This window comes from Eulemur rufifrons, chromosome 24 (genome assembly GCF_041146395.1).
Source record: "Eulemur rufifrons isolate Redbay chromosome 24, OSU_ERuf_1, whole genome shotgun sequence".
Lineage (NCBI taxonomy): Eukaryota > Metazoa > Chordata > Mammalia > Primates > Lemuridae > Eulemur > Eulemur rufifrons.
The window spans coordinates 36,583,826-36,603,014 of NC_091006.1; the positions used below are offsets into that span (position 1 = coordinate 36,583,826).

General features: G+C 45.3%; 1 protein-coding gene across 3 annotated transcripts in view; it reads left to right on the top strand.

The window, feature by feature from the left end:
• The window catches only part of ATP8A1 (ATPase phospholipid transporting 8A1), a 190,259-nt gene that overhangs the window by 94,966 nt on the left and 76,104 nt on the right, over positions 1–19,189 (top strand). For all 3 annotated transcript variants that reach the window (XM_069458057.1, XM_069458058.1, XM_069458059.1), the window contains 2 exons: positions 1,442–1,581; positions 14,604–14,742. In XM_069458057.1, coding sequence (XP_069314158.1) covers positions 1,442–1,581; positions 14,604–14,742 — 279 coding nt within the window. The remainder of the gene's footprint in view (positions 1–1,441; positions 1,582–14,603; positions 14,743–19,189) is intronic.

Below are 19,189 nucleotides of genomic sequence, written 5' to 3' on the forward strand. Positions count from 1 at the left end.
TGTGCTGCCCAAGCTCCTGTCACTCTAGCCGGTTGTGAGCTGGCCTGGCCCCGCCGCCACCCGCCCTTCCTGGCCCTGGGCTGAACGGTGTTTCTACTCTGCGACTCCCTGGAGTAACTTTTACAGCCAAGTGTCCAAAAGAGAGAAACATGTCGCAGTATGGCCTCAGAGATGTACGTTCCACTCTCCGTGAGCCGTCAGTGGACAGCCCTCTTCCTTTCTGGGGAGGAGGAGTCCCCTGGGCAGCTCTCACCCTGCGCTCTCGGTTTCCTGCGTCTGACATGTCTCCCTGGATATGTTTTATTTGTCGTGAGATCACTAAGCCAGGCGTCTGGTCCCCGTCATTCTAGGAGTTAAATGAAGCAGAGAGAGGGCGTTGTCTTCTTGGGCATCCAGAGAACCGCGTCCTCGTGTGACTGAGATGCTTCGCCCTCTCCCCTCTTCCAGTCCATCGACTTTCTTCTGGCTGGAGGGAAACGAGTTGTGAAATCTGTGAAATCGGCAGCCACCCAGCCCTGGCGGGAGGTCGCCTGGGACATCAGCTCTGAGTGCTCCCAGGGCGTGTCCGCTGGCTGGCCTTTTCCCCGCCTCTGTCCCTCAGCTGCACTCTGACTCTTCGTACTACACGTGTGCAAGGGCAGGGAGCAGTAATTCATGCCGTCCTATTTCCCCCTAAGAGGAAGCTGTGGTCCTCCCCGTAGACCCCAGTGGGGTCTCCCCCCGCCCCCATAACCGCCTATGAAGCCACTCTATGGTCAGCCACTGTGCTCGGCACTGGAGCTACGGAAGTGAAGAATTCCGCACACCTGCCCTCCAGGGGCTTTAATCTAATTGAGGAGACCCACAAGAAAACCTGTAGGAAACACTGTCATTCACACAGTGACACAGTGTATTTGGGGATTTCTGCCTGTCAGATCTGGGTGACAGGAGAGTGCATCAAAGAAATGATTTTAGGAGCCGAGTCTCAAAGTACGCACGAGGCAGACAGTGGGGAGGTGTCAGGGAAGGTGAAAAGGGGAAACAGGGACCCGCTGGTGTGAGGACCCTCATGTGTAGGACGTGAACGGCAGGGAACAGGTTAAAGGCACCTGATGAGATGTGTGTGAGCCATGCTTTGGGGTTTAAATTTCATCCTGGGGAAGAAATAGAAGATTGCAAGCAAAGAAAATAGCTTGACACGATTAGGATGTTAGAAAACTTTACCTAGGCGTTGCAGATGGATCAAAGGGCTGTGGATTATAAGCAGGCTGCCAGTTTTAAAGGCTGGGGGAATAGTAACCTACGTTTTATACTAAGATGTTGTCGTAGTTGAATTGGACTTCGGCACATTGTTTGAATTGCATCGGTCTGGTCAAACCGAGACTTTGTTAAATGAGGATGCAGACCATAGACTTGTGCGCACATCTTCAGTGTGCTGAGGAGTGTGTGCTGCTTTTTCCAGGGCTGAGGACGTTATGCTTCGCGGTGGCCGAGATTTCGGAGAACGACTTTCAAGAGTGGCGAGGCGTGTACCAGCGAGCGTCTACGTCCGTGCAGAACAGGCTGCTCAAGCTCGAAGAGAGCTACGAGTTAATCGAAAAGGTACGTGGGTGACTCTGGATCATGCGGAAAGTCTGGTTTCCAGAAGGTTTCAGTCTTTACTCAAGGGACCATGGAACAAAAATCAGAATATCTTAACACGACATTTCCTGTTTAATCCCCTCCCGATGGATATCTAGGTATCGCCCCTTTTATTTGCATATAACTTTTTGTAGTGGCTCAGTTCTGCGCCCTTCTGGGTGGCCTTTGGCTTGGTCCTGGGGTTTGTCCCCTGGAGGTGGCTGGAACTTGTGCTCCCCAGCAGCACGGGGCAGCTCACAGGCAGTGCTGGCTGGCAGCCACATTTGCTTTTCCTTTTATAAAATTAATTTTATTGTGCATATTTAAGGTATACAGTGTGATGTTACGAGTCAGTGTATATAGTAAAACAGTTACTACAGTGAAACATGGTAACATATCCGTCATCTCCCACAGTTACCCGTTTTCTTTCCGTGGCAGGAGCAGCTGTGACCTACGGGTTTAGCAAAAATCCTGAATACAATCCGCTGTTGTTAACTGTCGTCCTCGTGCTGTACTTCAGAGCTTTAGACTTGCTCATCCCACATATTATTCCTACTTCGAAGGAGACATTTCTGTGTGGTGCCTTGCAGCTTGGTACCCTCCCCTCTCAGTTTTTAGGTATAGGCAGTAGGGGGCTTGTTAGCAATTGACTTACGGAGTGAGAGTCAGTGTCTCTCTCTCTCTCTGGGTTTTTTTTTGGGGGGTGGGGGTGTTTTTTAGGGATTTTTTGTTGTGGGTTTTTTTTTTTTTTTTTTTTTTTTGCCACTTCCTAACATATTTATATATGATTGTGTCTTCAGGGTATTATATGGTGAAATAATCTGAGATCATAGCCATAATCTCTTTCAGTCTCTCCAACCAAAGTCACATATCGTCTTAAAGCATTAATGGTATTGATTTGTAATCTTTTGCTTTTCCTACTCATTTAAAATTTTTTTTTAAATTATCTTGTTTGGAAATGATTCTTTTTTTTTTTTTTCCTGTCCCCTTTTCTACACAGCCCGAATATAGTAAAACCTTTCCCATTATGCTCATGAGATAGAATTTAAGTGGAAATAAAAATAGATTTAAAAATGGATTCCAAATATATGAAATTGTTTGTTTCCCGTTTCACACAGTGCAGAAAATCTGGAGTTGAATGTTTGATGTACCCAACATTCTTACTCTCTGGATGTCCTAGAGTGTATAGCTTACAGTGTCTAGGTTTAACTGTTTTGTTCTCATTGTTTTTTAATACCTGGTTAAAAGCCTTGTGACTTCCACCTTTTAACTGAAATAGATGTTCATCCTTGTCCAGCAGATGGCGATCGAGAGTTCCATTGAAATTTAAGTTGCCAGAGGAAATCCACTGAAAGTATATGTATTTTTTTTTTTTTTTTAGTTTCCAAATATAGAAACTTCCCTTATACCTTTTGCCTACAATAAATGAAAAAGGGAATGTGTAGCTAATTCCTCTTTACTTCATGAGAAGCCATGCTCTCTATTTTTGAACAATCCCAGACCCAGAAAGATGAAGCGATTGGGTCCCTTGCTCCGCCAGCCTGTTCCACACCCTGGTCCCGACACTGCGGTTTCATCCAGTTTATCCACTTAATTAACTTCTGGTAAACGGCTAATACGCAGCCGCTGCTGGGGGCGCACGAGCCAACGGGGAGGTTGGCCGCGGCCCCCCGGGTGCCTTGGTCTGAGCCAACTTCCCAAGTGAGCAGTTCTGAAGGGACCCAGATTCTGGGTCCGAAGGAAGCTTTTCAGAGAGGTGGTCGCTTTGGAAATGGGCCTCAAAGGATGATGTTACTAGTTAGAGGACACCCCAAGTCTTTGTAGGGAGAAAGAACGGACAAAATGACATCGGGGTCTCTGCGACCAAGCTGTTTTTCTGAAAAGTGCTTCTGCCAACCCTGATCGTTGGGGGACTGTAGAGTTTTTGTAGTTATATATCTAGAGCCAGAGCTGTCACTTCTGTCTTGGTCTCAGCCTCCGTCCTTTGTGATAATCAGCCGGGGGAGTGTTCAGTAGAAGTCGAGGTTACCGCCATAAAACCACCCACCCGCCTGGGGCAGGTTTCAGCCTGTCGGACGACCTGTCGGGTTCTGCGAGTCTGTCACCCTGGCTTTAAATTTAGCCACCACCGTCCTCGGGTTCATCCGTTTCTGTCGTCTTCCTTCTCTGCTTTAGCTGAGACGTGTTGATGGTGCAGTCTGGTTTTGATGTGATTGGAATCTATTTTTATGCAGACCATAATACTGGACTTAGCATCTAAGACTGAAATTTTGAACAATGAGGGTAGTTTTCAAATCTTTTTTTTTTTTTTTTTTTTTTTTAGAGCAAAACCCATTTTCCGAACACACTATTGCCTGAACCATAGTGTGACTCACTGAGGAGAGCAGAGCTGCTCCGGCTAAGGGTGGGGGGTGGAGAGAAGCCCCCTCAGCTGTCCCCCCGGCCTCCACCTCATGCTCATGGGGGTCCGGGAGGGGCTTTGTGACTCTGGGGTTCCGCTGAGCACAGTTTGAAAACCAAATACTACCTCTGTGTGTGAACCTTTTAGAAAAATGAGCTTCTCGAAAGATCAGAACATCAGCCTCAGAGAGTCTATCAAAAAATAAAATTAAAAATAAGAGATCAGAACACCATCGTGGTGACATGCAGGATTTGCGAACATAATTGAATTAATGATATAAAATCCCATTGACATGTTAATGGTAGTGTTACATTAAAGACATTCAAAATTTGGAAGATCTGTAGAGTTTTTCCTGAAAACAGTATTTTTAATATGTTACAAGAGAAGTGAAATCTTTGCAACATGATGAAGTTTGTACTTTTAAACCCTGCGCTCACTCTCACCCCTCCAAATTACTGTTAGTTCAAACTAGAAATTCCATTTTTAAAATTTAGTTAAAGCCTTTCTCCACCCTCTGGGGTGCGATGCAGGAAGGAGGCCATGGGGAGGTTTGGAAAAGTCCTCCGGATATTGTTATCCCTAAATGCAGTCATTGGTAAACCAGAGGATTTGGGACTTTCAGATCCGTCTATAAAATGTAGTTATCATCACTCTTCCAAGATTGTACTGTTTGGCCTCCAACACTTGCGTTCAGATGGCAAACTTTTCAGTATATTACAAGAATTCTAATCCTGTGAGTTGTTTCAGAAATGAGTTACTGACACCTCTTTTCTTTTTTCTGTTACTAAATACACCAAGAGGTGACATTTATTACCAGGAAGGCCTGACTTGTTCCGGAACGAGAAAGTTCTTGCAGTTATTAAATAAAATGCAAAAGGGATTATTACAGTTACCACATACCTCAATGGTCTTGACCCACTTGGAGAACTGCAGCTTCACTCTGGATACTGTGGACACTGACACCTCTCAGACTCTGTTTGTCACCACTTGAGAGAATTTACAGTCGTCTCGTTCTTTCAGACAACAGCCTTGACCTCTTTTATCTTCCTTAACCTTGTTCTTTTGAAAAACAGTTAACATAGTCGAACTCACAATTTTAGATTATGAAACCACTTACAGTGTTGGTCTGTGTTTCTTTTAAATCAGACTGTCTTTAAAACAGTTGTTAAAAATGTATTTGCATTCACTCACGAAGAATTGTAAATAACAGGATAATTATGAAGTTTCGTGGTTAATTCGCAGGGGTTTCTCTGAAATTTCTTACTTTGATCTGTCACTTTTATTCCAAGGCACATAGATTTTTTTTTGCCACATATTCATATTATGCTGCTGGATTCCTTTGAAAAGTAATACTACAGAGGGCTCTGATCTTATTTTATAATTAAGCCATTGGTGCAATATCAAGGCATGCCCTCGTGGTATGAAAAGGTTTTGAAAAATTTCTGTTTATTTGCTTCGATACCCAAATGCAATTATGTGTTTAGCATTGCATAGAGTGCCTATTAATAGCTTCTATGTTCACAAAAGCCAATCATTTATCTTGAGAATTACAGAAAATAGAAAACAGTATAAGCTCTAATACCTGTCCAGATTGAACATGGATTGAAGCAGCAATTTCTTTGGTGATAAGGTTTTTCTTTTGCTCTTCTTATGAGGTGTAGGTTGGGAAATGTGTTTTTAAAAAATGAGAACTTACCCAATACTTTATCTGTTAAATTTTTTTAAAAATGGATTATGGGTCAGAAGATCATTTCTGAGCTTAAGAGTAAAATCAGAACATTGCAATTTTGGCATCTCGCCCTCTCATTTGATCAGACAGCAATGCTGTGTTTTATGTGTATTTTGTGTTTGCGATTAACCTATTTCCTCCACTGGACTGAAGCCTCATCAGAGCAGACACTGTGTTCACCACATTCATCCCTGTATCTCCAGCACTGGACTGTCTGGTGTATGTTAATCACTCAATAAATGTTTGATGAATAGATGAATTATTCAATTAAATAATGGATTCAGAAGCTGGCGTTTAGTAAGTGCTTGCTTAGTGAGAGCCTGGCCTGTATTATAGTACAGTTCATGCCTCCCACACACTGAAGGCATTGGTGTCAATTGTGTTATCACTGAGGATTAATTTAGCAATAGTTATTAATAGAAAAGAAGCCAATAATTTTACAGAATGTGTTCTTTAGAAGTTTAGACTTATTTATGAAACCTGTCTTCAAAGTTACTTGATATGTAAATGTGAGATGTGGCTCAACGATTCAACAGAACGGCTGAGTACCGCTGTGTCTCAGGCTCCGTTCTAGGCTCTGAGCACATGGGGAAAGGACAGAAAAATCTCTGCCTTTGTTTTAGTGATGGGGAGACAGGCAGTAAACTTGTGACCTCGAAAAAAAAAAAACCGTAATCCCAGACAGGGCTTAGTCCCTGGGCACGGAGATAAGGCATTAAGAGAGGACAGTGGGGTGTAGTGATCTTTTTTTACATTATTTCCTTTTCTCCTGCCCCAAATATGATTGACATTTTGGGGATGTTTAAAGACTGCCTTGATGCTTAACGTGGTTCAGCCGTTACACTCGGGGTGACTAAGCAACAATGTAGTGCCATTTGCAACATGTGGCAACAAATGGTTTGGAGGATTCCTAAAGACATATAAAACTTAATGGGGCCGGGCGCGGTGGCTCACGCCTGTAATCCTAGCACTCAGGGAGGCCGAGGCGGGTGGATCGCTCAAGGTCAGGAGTTCGAGACCAGCCTGAGCGAGACCCCGTCTCTACTAAAAATAGAAAGACATTATATGGACAACTAAAAATCTATATAGAAAAAATTAGCCGAGCATGGTGGCGCATGCCTGTAGTCCCAGCTACTCGGGAGGCTGAGGCAGGAGGATCGCTTAAGCCGAGGAGTCTGAGGTTGCTGTGAGCTAAGCTGATGCCACGGCACTCACTCTAGCCTGGGCAACAAAGTGAGACTCTGTCTCAACAAAAAAAAAAAAAAAAAAAACTTAATGGAAAACAGGACATTCTTGAACATTTACGATTGCCAAGTTCTCAGTAACTTCTGTATTAGAATGGAATGCTTTTCCAGATAAAACTACCACATCTATTCTTAGTAGCCACAAATATCACTTTCATTTGTACTACAAACGAAATGAAAATTTACATAATAGACTGGTGATTTTGTGGTTCAAAATTGCAGTAGTTTCCTGCTTTACTATTTGCTTATGAACATTTGCAGTTAGTCAACTCGTCTACTAGTAAGACCTGCCACTTTCTGGGCATTTACTACTCTTTACCCTGTATGTCTAGTTCAAGGGCCTCTAATGTGGGGTACACCAGATATTCCACTGCGGTGAGCAAGACAATGTTAGAACTTCTGCTTATGTTTTAGCTCATCTTTTTTATAATCTGTTTTCACGTTTTTGTAATGCCCATAATTTATTAATATTAACAGAACAAATACGTTATACAAAAATGTAGCTGTCATAAATACTCAACATTTTTTTAATATACTAAAAAAAAAATTGAGATGACTGATCTAATTTCATCCCCGGAACAGCTCTATTAAATCGGTGTTATTAGGTTTATCCGCCTGTTGTAGAAATTGATTCTTAGGTAAGGTCCCTGCTGATGGAGCTATATCCGTGGTTGGCAGAGCAAGGATGCAAATCCCTGTTCTGTCTGAATTCCAAATCCCACGTTAACAATCTGCATGTTATGCTGCCGGCTTGGTTTAGAAGAAAGCAAGAGTGTGTACAAAATATTGCAGACTTGAAAAGTAACATGTAATCAAGTGTGTAGTTGCATAATCCCTAGATCAGCACGTGGGCGGGGGGATGCGTTGGCCTGTTTGTCTGTTTACTGAGGCAGCTTCTATGCGCTTCATGCAACATACTGTGTTTTCCTTAAAAAATAAGATGGAAATGTGTTGTTTGTATTTTCCCCGCAACTGGTCTTTAGAGCCTTCTTGTTTGAAGTACTTAAGGTTTGTTTCCTTGTATCTCTAAGCACGGGCTCCTCCTCTCTGGCATGGTAGGTTCCTCCTCACGATGCTTCCTGGTCGCCTTTCCACACTGCATGTTGACGTCTTCTCAACGCAGATAAGATGGATGTGTTGTTTTTGCAAGTTACGCCCAATCGCCTCTCAACTCTTGATTCCTTTCAGCTGGGTGTGTGAATTCTGGCCTTATTTGCTAAGCCCTTGGCTCTGTAAGTTCAACTGTGATTTCTGTGGTTTGAAAAACACCAAGTTAAAACCTATTTTTTGGCCTTGGAAAAATTAACCGGTTGCGTGATTCTCCAGAAGCACGGAGAGGATTAAACCGTTCCGATGGTTTAATCCTCTTGGTCTTGATACAGTAGCCCAGCTTAAATGGAAAGGAAAGGAGATGTGAGTTCTCTTCTTCTGCTGCTGCTTTTATTTATTTGAGACAGGGTCTTACTCTGTTGCCAGGCTAGAGTGCAATAGCACAATCACAATTCACTGCAACCTCAAACTCTTGGGCTCAAACCATCCTCCTGCCTCAGCCTCCCAAGTAGCTGGGACTACAGGCGTGCACCAACACGCCTGGTTAATTTTCTTTTTAATTTTTTGTGGAGTCAGGGTCTTGCTATGTTGTTCAGCTGGTCTCAAACTCTTGGCTTCAAATGATCCTCCCTCCTCGGCCTCCCAAAATGTTTTCTTTTAAATAAGAATGATGCCCAGCGGGACGCAGAGCGGAGAGGAGCCCAGCCAACTCTGAGACCCTGTGCCGTGCAATGGCTCTGAGGGTCCCACGGCACATCCAGATTCCAGGGTCACCGAGCTTTCAAGCTGAATAGGATGATGGTGGCAACAGCCCCTTTGCTGGTCTTACAGCCTCCCTTCTTCCGAATCCATCCCCGGGCAGCCACTCGTGAACTTTCTGAAATGTAAATCTGAGCCGTCTCTCCCTTTGAGAAATTGTTCGCCAAATGCCCTTTGCCTTTGGAATCATTCGCATGACGCACAGAACTTTCCATTTCTATCCTCTCGTGGCTTTTCCAGCCTCGTCTTCCTCACTGCCACACCTCGCTTCGCGTAGTATTTCCATATTGACTAACTGGCAACTTTTCAGACATGATATGTTTTTTCATACCTCTGTCTCTGCACGTGTGATTTCTTCTGTTTGGAATTGTCTCCTCTTATCCCTCCCCACCTTTGCTGATCTTTGGGTAAGTTTTAATGCATTGTTTAGTATTTAACATCAAGTGTTAACTCATGTTAGATAGATGTTGTGAGGCATCCAGTCTAAGACAAGACCTCATTCCTACGTTTATTCTCACATAAAAACTTATATATAGTGTCTAACATACAGTAATGTGTATAACGTTTTTAAATAGGGTGTAATACATAATTATGTGATTATTCGGGGAGAGCACTGTTTCTCTCCAGTGAGAATCCCGTATTACAGTTGAGAGGCTTTGTCTGCAGCGTAGGATTGCGAGGAAAGGAAAGAACCGAAGGCTCGCGCAGGGAGGGGCAGGAGCTGGATGTGGGCTTACGGGGCAGGCAGGCAGGGCGGGGCCGGGTGCAGGGGCGGGATGCTCACAGGTGTTCTGCGTAAGGAGTCTGCAAACTCCAGCCCTAGGGCCAAATCCACCCCCTGCCTATTTTTGTAAATAAAATTTTATTGGAATACAACTAAATCCATTTGTTTACATATTGTTTTTGGCCGTTTTCATTCTATAGCAACATAACTGAGTAGCAGCAGAGAATGTATGGTCCTCAAACTCTAAAATACTTACCGTCTGTCCTTTTACAGGAAAAGCTCGTCAGTCCTGCTCTAGGTCAGCAGACCCCCAACCAGCAACACTGTAACCAGTGCACGTTTACAGGCCTCCCCTGAGACCTGTTGATGAGAAGTTCTGGGTGTGGGCCCAGCAGTGGGGTGATTCTGACGCATGCTGACGTTTGAAAAGAACCACTAAATTTCTGGCCCAGTGGTTCATTACCTGGGGCATGATGACAGCCAGGAGAAATGCCAGTAAAAGGCACGGAGGTGCAGAGGGAAAACAAGGCAGAGAGGAGTGCGAAGAAGAGCCTCTAGTGATGCTTCCTGAACCACAGATCCCGTGCGGGAGGGAACTGGCTACTGTATCCCAGCACCTTGCCCAGAGCCACCTGTTCGGGGTGTATCTGTGAATGATGCAGGCAGCGTGTGCACCTGTACAGGGGCCAATCCCAAAATGGGAATGTGGGGCCAGCAGGTTGCAATGAGGAAACAGGTCCACCCAGCAGGAATGACTCGGGGCTGCAGCTGAATCCCGTTCGTAGAAACAAAGTGCGATTAAAGGCTGAAGAGCAAAGACAAATGTTTTTAAAAACCTGATGATTTTCCATCCAACTCAGTTTTACTTCCCATTTGCTTCTTCTGGGTATGTATTCATTCGTGGTGTTTTCTTAATCGTCATAGCTCAGCTGTTCCTCTGTTTGACCCTAGATAATTTACTCAGCCTCTCTGCAGTTATTAACTGAATTAATTAATAAACATAAAATGCTTGGCAGTGTCTGGTCCGTTTTCTCTGCTCAGGAAATGCGAGTTGCTGTTTTGTCATCTTCCTAGTTATAATCTTATTCCATGTTAAAATAAAGGTTAATACACGTTACTAGTATCTATCCATATTTACGCCAGTGGTGATATTTTGCTTTTGCTTAACAATATTACTGCTTTGTCTTTAAAGAAACGTCTGCCCAATAGCCCATGTCATAATCTGAAGCCTAAGTTGATAAGAGTTTGATTATTATACTTTTCTCATTTAGGAACATACCGCAAACTTTTTAAAAAATATGACATCATCAAAGCACTGACAAAATATTTGCTAATATAGAAATAGGTCACTTTGAGGTTCTGTTATTTAGCAAAATACACATCTATTGGGGAAAAGACAAACTTTCTGAATCTCTTGTTATTTATTTTATCAGACTCTACATGAAGTTTTTAAATACTCTACATGAAGCTTTTTATCTTCAGTAGGGTAGAAATTTTATACTTATATGCCTTTTTAAAAATTCTGCATACATTAGGAACATCTGAAAGAGAAAATAAGATTATTGGAGGCTTTACTAGGTGAATAAATATTATTTCATGATTTTCCAGTGATAACTAAATCTGTATTATATCTAAGAATGATCACCCTAAAACGTTCATAACTGTTGGCATGGTTACATTTTGAAAGTAAAATTAGTGTTTAGTTTTTTTTTTTTTTAATTCCATAAATACCATGGGAATTTTATCACGTTTCAACACTTGCTGAATATGTAATTCCCACAGTGCCCATTAGTGGCCGTCTGTGTAAGGTAATACATATTCGGGATGAAATTGATTATGGCCTAAACACTCTTGTGTTATGCTCAGGAAAAGCACGCAAAGTTCAAATCCTTTTTCTAATGATCGTTTTGTAGCTAAAGATATTAATTTCCAGAGGCAGAACAGCCTGTCCCTCAAGATCTTAATCTCACAATGAATGACGCCAGGACAAGAGGACAGAAGTCTGCAGAGCCTACCGCTAAAATTAATAAGTTCTTTTCTCAAGCAGCTCTTCGGAGAAAGGGAAAATTAAGAAACTGTTTGAGTACAGTGTTTCCCTTATAGACACCAAAGTAGACCCATTGTAATGTTGCTGAATTTTCAGAAATATTTTATTACCCTTTTTCAAAGTTCCTGTTATCATAACCACCAACACACCCCATGTTAACCTGCTTGTAACTTCTCAGCGTCCCATGCTGGCCCTACTGCTTCTTTGGTCCTTTATGTTAATTTTCCCTGGTTTGAAAAATGTTTCCCTTTTATCTGTGCAAAATCAGATGCTTTCCTTCTTTCAAACATGATTTCAACATGATCTCCCCAGTGAAATAATTTCATTTGTATACATTTGTGTCTGTCAATATGTGCCTATATGCTTTCTGAGCTCATTTCTCCCCTTAAAGCTAGAAAATATACAGACGTATTTCCAACGGATGTGTTCATATCTTAGCTCTCATGTTATCTAGTTAGCCCAGTGTTTTACGAAACAGATTATGAAAAATAATTTTTTGGTTTAGAAAATTTTGTGGGCCTCTATTACTAAACTGTCCCCGCGATCATTAAAAACCTCATCATGCCTTCTGTGGAATATTTAAAATTTGAACACAGCTACATCCTGATCTTCACTGGGATGTGAGCCAGAATGATTTAACTGAAAATGCCTGTAAGTAGCTGAAGGAATTGATAGAATCGTGATCTAAATGTTGACATTCAGCAATTGTGGTGCTGGCACAGCGGATGCCGAACTCGTCCTCCTTTTCTTTCTTGAACTTCTTGATGATAATTATTCATCAGGTTATGATAGATTTCAAATCTGCTTCCCATTAAAGGTAATAAGATAATACTATCTTTTTAAAGAAGGAAATTTGCCTTCCTGTTTTATATATTATATACTAAGAAGTCATGCATCAAGTGTATTTAATAGCTGTCCGTGTTGTTTTGAATATATTGAAAACAGAATGGTCTAGACTGCAGCGATATTTTATACTGTTTGGATTTGGGTTTGGTTTTGCTTTGTCATTAGTTCACTTAGTAAACCCACTGCATGCTGACTCTCAGGGCTGTGAAGATGCAAAGATGAACAAGACACGGTCCCTACTCTTGAGCAAACCTACCATAGTCGTGCATTTGAGCAGCTTGTCTTAATATGTGAGATGTGTAAAGATGAGCAAAGTTCTACAGGAGCACAACAGAGGGGGAATTTTGTTTTAAGAAGAAAAAGAAAGCTTAAAAGAAGCAGTAACTTTTGAGTTTGGCTTTGCAGGAGGAAGCAAGTTGCAGTAGGCAAGGCAGCGGGGGATGTGTGGATGTGGCTGTCTGTAGACAGACATACACGCTCACGTGTGCACAGACACCATGCACGTGCATGCCTTTCTGTGTGCCCGCGGTGGCAGAGACTGTCATCTGGCTAATGTAGCACTCGTTCCCTTCCCCCTTCTGCCTCAACACCCCCACTATGGAGGCTGGAAAAGCTAAATGCTAATAGTTAGGGTTAGCTGTGAAATACAGTCTGGCCAATTAGCCGTATTTGGAACTATGCTGAGGGCTTTTAGAAATACTTTGCTTTTGCACATAAGAGACAGATGCAGTTGGTATTACTTTCTTCTTCGTGTCTTCAGTGTGGCTGCTTTAATTACACCAGTGATGGCCACCTGGAGGCATTGGCAGAGGTCAGGAGGATGAGCTGCCACCCTCATGTCCACAGCTGCCTACTTCAGTACTGCTCACGTGAGGAAGTTAAACCTCTATTTAAGCCATTATTGGTCATAGTTTTCTAATGCTTAAAGCTAAAAGCATTCCTAACTGATGCAGGCATAAATTATACGCATGTACACACACACATTCTTACATGTTTATATATATAATCAACTTTATTTTCCCTGCCTAACCAAAACTTCAGACTGTTTTGGACTCCAGTTGTGGTGAAGAATAAGGAGAAGTAGAGAATGGCTTGCTTTGTTATCACCAACTCTAGTGATATCCTCAGCACGCGATTGCCCCGGTATGCATTCTGCCCTTGCCTGTATTTAAATAATAAATGAAGTCAGGAAGGGAGAAAGAGGTTGAGAAGAAAGATAAGTGCTGAAGCGGATCACGCTGGAAGTGAGGTTGTAGGGAAACTGGGGGAGACAGAATCGGTTGGTTGTGGCTTGCAGAGCGCCGTTGGGAAGGGCGTCCGGCTCGTTACAGCGCCTGGTCACATGACGGAAAGAAGCATCTAAATCCTTATCCATCACGGTGCATTCCTGTGTGTTTAGGACCAAGACCACCATCGCCTGTGTCTGTTTGGCAAACTGGGTTTCCTTAACATCCAAGAGATTGTTCTCACCTCCACCCCACCACCACCTCCTTTTGGGAAGACGAAAGTAGAAACCGTTGTTCTTCGTGAGACATTAGGACGGCTTTCCCCAGAGCATACTGGTTGCGTTCAGTCTCGTGTGAAAGATGCCATGTAATAAGCGAGAGATCCTTAATAGAGTCTGACCTCCCACTGCGCACATGTGGAACAGTGTGACAAACACTCAGCCTGTTCTTCCTTGCAGAGACTAATGCCGTCACTTTGTTCATTGCTCTCTTCCTCACTGTTTCTGATTGTATCATGTGTATACATTTCCTGACACCGCACCACATGACAATGCAATTTAATAGTATCAGCATCTACCCTTCGTCTTTTTCAAACAGGCCAACAGAATTCCTTCTTCACTGTGGTCATCTCCCATAGTTCTTTGTTTATTTTTTCTTAGCATGCCTGCTGCTTTTTAACCGACGTTTGGTTCCCCACCACCGCCTCTTCTATGTGTGGTTTTTTTTTTTTTTTTAGAATCAGTCCCTTACCTTAGGGAGGAGTTACATAGGAGCCTCGGTCTCATACCTAGAGAGTCAAGGATGAAAGTCAAGGATCCTTAAGTGAGAAAACTCAGTTGTGTAGTTGGAATTTGCACCAAAGTCCACCAGTTATCATTTAGTCTCTGATTTTAAAACATAGACACACTTCGGTTTTTTTGTTCTTAAAGATTCTAAACTGGTTTTCTTCTTAAAATTCTTACCACTCATTTTCTCCAGAATCTTCAGCTGCTTGGAGCGACGGCCATCGAGGATAAATTACAAGATCAAGTGCCTGAAACCATAGAAACTCTGATGAAAGCAGACATCAAAATCTGGATTCTCACAGGGGACAAGCAAGAGACTGCCATTAACATTGGTAAGTCACCTAACTCAGGCATTAAATCGTGGTGCTTTTTAATAGACTGATGTGTTTTTTAATTTTTTATTTTTAATTATGGCTATAAGAGTTGTACTATTTATGGGGCACATGTCATATTTTTATACAAGCAAATAATGTGTAATGATCAAATCGGGGTTGATATATTTTGGAAGATGGATTTGTAGACGTTTCAAGATTTGAAAGAGTTGGTACTTCAGGGTTCCAGACTTATAATAGTATTAGGCTCACCTGTTTCTGCGGCCCCAGGACCCGTTTAAAGCTGGTGGTTTTAGACATAGCTAAACTTCAGCTCTTGCAGCCGCGTGATGCCTTCTCCCATCTTCCCGTCTCCTCCTGCTCCGTGTTCTGTCCGTGAGCGGCACATGTAGGTAACATTTCTGCAGTTGTCTGTGAAACTCTGGACATTGGGCTCATGGCAGACTTAGGTATTGACACTTACCGATGTGACCAAAGGTCATTTCTGAGAAAGGAAGTGAGAAAGTTGCCAGTTCACATTCATTCTAGAGTTAATGTCAATTTTTTGGAGAGAGTTTATTTTAGCCCGGGCTGCCGTAACAGAATACCACGGACTAGGTGACTTACGCAACAGAAGTTTATTTTCACCCAGTTCTGAAAGCTGGAAGCCCGAGATCAAGGTGCCGCAGCGTTGGTTTCTCGTGAGGCCCCTCTGTGTCCTGGCGTGGCCTTTCCTCTGTGCACCTGCACTCCTGGCGTCTCTCCCTCCTCTTACGACAACGCCGGTCCTGTTGCATCAGAGCCCTGTCCGGGTCCATTTAGGGGCTGTTACAAAATACCATAAAACCAGGTGGCTTACGAACAGCAGAAACTTACAGTTCTGGAGGCTGGAAGTTCAAGGTCAAGGCCTTGGCAGATTTGGTATCTAATGAAGGCCACCTTCCTGGTTCGTAGACGGCACCTTGTCACGTGGCAGAAGGAGCAAGGCAGCTCTCTGGGGCCTCTTCTAGAAGGGCCCGAAGCCCAGTCCCATTCGTGAGGTCTGTGCCCTCACGACTGATCACTTCCCGAAGACCTCACCTGCCACCCTCCTCCCATCGGTTATTAGGTGTCAGCACATGAACTCTGGAGGAACACAGGCCTCAGACCATAGCAGGCCCCATCCTTATGACCTCATTTGACCTTAGTTACCTCCGTGGAGGCCCTATGTCCAAATACAGTCACACTGGGGTTAGAGCTTCAGCGTATGACTTGGAGGGCTGGGGACACAATTCCGTCCGTAACAGCAGGGTTCCTGAGAAGAAAGTTAGTATTTGGTCTTAGAAGACTGTAGTGTCAATGATAGACCCCCCCAAAACACACTCTTTTTTCCCCCCAAATTTGGTAATAGTTAGGTAGCCTGAGAACTGTAAACCCTGACATAGATTCAGCCTCTTGATATCCATCATATATATTACATACAAAACTCCCCAAGGTTGGAAACATACACTTCAGGGGAGATCCCAGCATGAAACTGCATTTTCAGAAAGTCATTTTTAAGTGTTCTCTATTTTTAAAGATATAGCTAATATTTGTTTTAGAAGTGTTAGCAGTCAGCCTAAGGTATCCTGTAAATACAGGTCTGCAAATTTGTAGTAAATCGATGTTATTAATAGAAAATTGATTTTTATTTTAAAAAAACTAGCCAGTAGAACTTTAAATCTCCATGCCACACGAGTTGTTGATTTTGATTGTAAAAGTTGTCACTGATGTTGGAGACAAAGGGAAAGAAGGTGGGAAGGGAACGAGGGACGAGTTAGAACTGGGAGATGTCAAACACAGATACAGTGAAACGGTAAGACCGCACACAGCGGGGTGAAGAGTAACATGTGAGCAAAACGGGCGGTCAAGGCTACAGGTGGTTCAGGATACGTAGCGATTGCAAATGTTCCTATGAAGGAAAGAGTAAGGTGTTGGTTTCTGGGAACACTTAACTTTTAGAGTCTTGGGCCATGATCGTTCCTAGAACAAGGTGGATACGACCCGTTTCCTCAGCAAGTGGGCAGAGTGTCCACGGTGCCAGCTACCAGGGAAGTGCAGGGGACAGAAGAAGCCCTAATCGCTGTCCTTGTGGAGTTCAGCGACTGGTCAGAGAAACGGACAGTAAAGTAAAAAAGTGCTCAGTGTATCAGATGGCGATGGTGGCTAGAAAGAAAAATGGAATGGAAGATAAAGCGCATTGCACAGAGGGGTTCAGCTGCACACAGGGATGTCGGGAAGAACTCGCTGAGAAGGTGACGTTCGAGGAGTGACGTCAGAGAGGGAGCTTGGCTCATGGTGGTTCGGGAAGGGCCAGTCTCCTGTTACAGGAAGAGCACAGAGCCGTCGGGGAAGAGCTGAGCAGGCAGCAGAGCCCAGGTGGGACGGGGTCCCCGGGCCATCTCCGTAAGGACTTTGCATTTACTCCGCGTGACCAGGAAAATCACTGGATGGTTCTCAGCAGGGAAAGACAGAATCCGATGTGCCCTGGAAACGGTGGCTCTGGCTGCTGGGCTGAGAGTGGCCTGGGGGTGGGGGGAGCAAGTGTGCAGGGGGGAGGCCGGCGGGGGTGACGGTGGCCGCGACTCGGGTGGACGGGAGTGGGGCCGGGGAGTGGCTAGGTTCTTAGTGTGTTACAGGCAGAGCTGGCAGGACTGACTGATAGATTTGACGTAGACTGCGAGGGAGGAAAAGGAATCGGGGTGAACTCCAAGGTTTTTGGTCTTAGCAACTGAAGGAGGAAGTTGCCCGTAACCAAAACGAGGAGGACAGAAGGAAGAGCAGGTTTTCTAGGGGGGAGGTCCGAGCCCAGTGTGTGGATAGGCCGAGTCGGAGATGCGGGAGATGCCCGCTCCGTCCTCACGTGTGTGCTGTGGGTAGGCGCCTGGGTATCCGCGTCTGGAGCTCAGGAAAGGTCTTGAGCGGGAGACGGGGCTTCCAGAATGGTCAACTTCTAGGTGATATTTGACACATTGGCTGCCACACTAGAAGAAAAACTTTTCCTTGAGGCCATGGTGTTTTATTACGAAAATAGAATAAAAACTTCCAAAACAAAATGATCCTTTCTAATTTAATGAAAAATTTATTTTTATTGTTTTCTGCACGTGAGTTCTATGCAACTAAATCGTCAGTATTAATTATAACAGTAAGAACATCAGCAAGTAATATTTCCAGGAACTCAGCACGGCAGCGTGAGTTGCTTGTGCACCACGCGGCTCTCAAGGTAAAGCGACGTAATTAAACATGAGTTACATATGCGTCATGAGGCCGCAGGCTCAAAACTAGTGTGAGTTAAATACAATTCACATGGCAGTTCATGTGTTAAACCTGTGAGGTGGGATGAGATCACACAGGGAGTGAGTGTCGATGGCATCATTTTAAACGTGACGGTGGTTTTTGAACGTGAGACCCGTCGGCAGGGTTGCCTGTGTTCCAGCAACGTCCGGCTGCAGGGAGCCTGCTCGGGGCAGGCTCGGGGCTGGCTCAGGGCTGGCACAGGGCAGGCTCAGGGCTGGCTCAGGGCAGGCTCCGGGCTGGCTCAGGGCAGGCACAGGGCAGGCTCGGGGCTGGCTCGGGGCAGGCTCGGGGCTGGCTCGGGGCAGGCACAGGGCAGGCTCGGGGCAGGCACAGGGCAGGCTCGGGGCTGGCTCGGGGCTGGCACGGGGCAGGCACGGGGCTGGCACGGGGCAGGCACGGGGCTGGCTCAGGGCAGGCTCAGGGCAGGCACAGGGCTGGCACAGGGCAGGCACAGGGCAGGCACAGGGCAGGCTCAGGGCAGGCACAGGGCAGGCACAGGGCAGGCACAGGGCAGGCACAGGGCAGGCACAGGGCAGGCTCAGGGCTGGCTCAGGGCAGGCACAGGGCAGGCTCAGGGCAGGCACAGGGCTGGCTCAGGGCAGGCACAGGGCAGGCACAGGGCAGGCTCAGGGCAGGCACAGGGCAGGCACAGGGCAGGCTCAGGGCAGGCTCAGGGCAGGCACAGGGCTGGCTCAGGGCAGGCACAGGGCAGGCACAGGGCAGGCTCAGGGCAGGCACAGGGCAGGCTCAGGGCAGGCACAGGGCAGGCTCAGGGCAGGCACAGGGCAGGCTCAGGGCAGGCACAGGGCAGGCTCAGGGCAGGCTCAGGGCAGGCTCAGGGCTGGCTCAGGGCAGGCACAGGGCAGGCACAGGGCAGGCTCAGGGCAGGCACAGGGCAGGCTCAGGGCAGGCACAGGGCAGGCACAGGGCAGGCTCAGGGCTGGCTCAGGGCAGGCACAGGGCAGGCTCAGGGCAGGCTCAGGGCAGGCACAGGGCTGGCTCAGGGCAGGCACAGGGCAGGCACAGGGCAGGCACAGGGCAGGCTCAGGGCAGGCTCAGGGCAGGCACAGGGCAGGCACAGGGCTGGCTCAGGGCAGGCACAGGGCAGGCACAGGGCTGGCACAGGGCTGGCTCAGGGCAGGCTCAGGGCAGG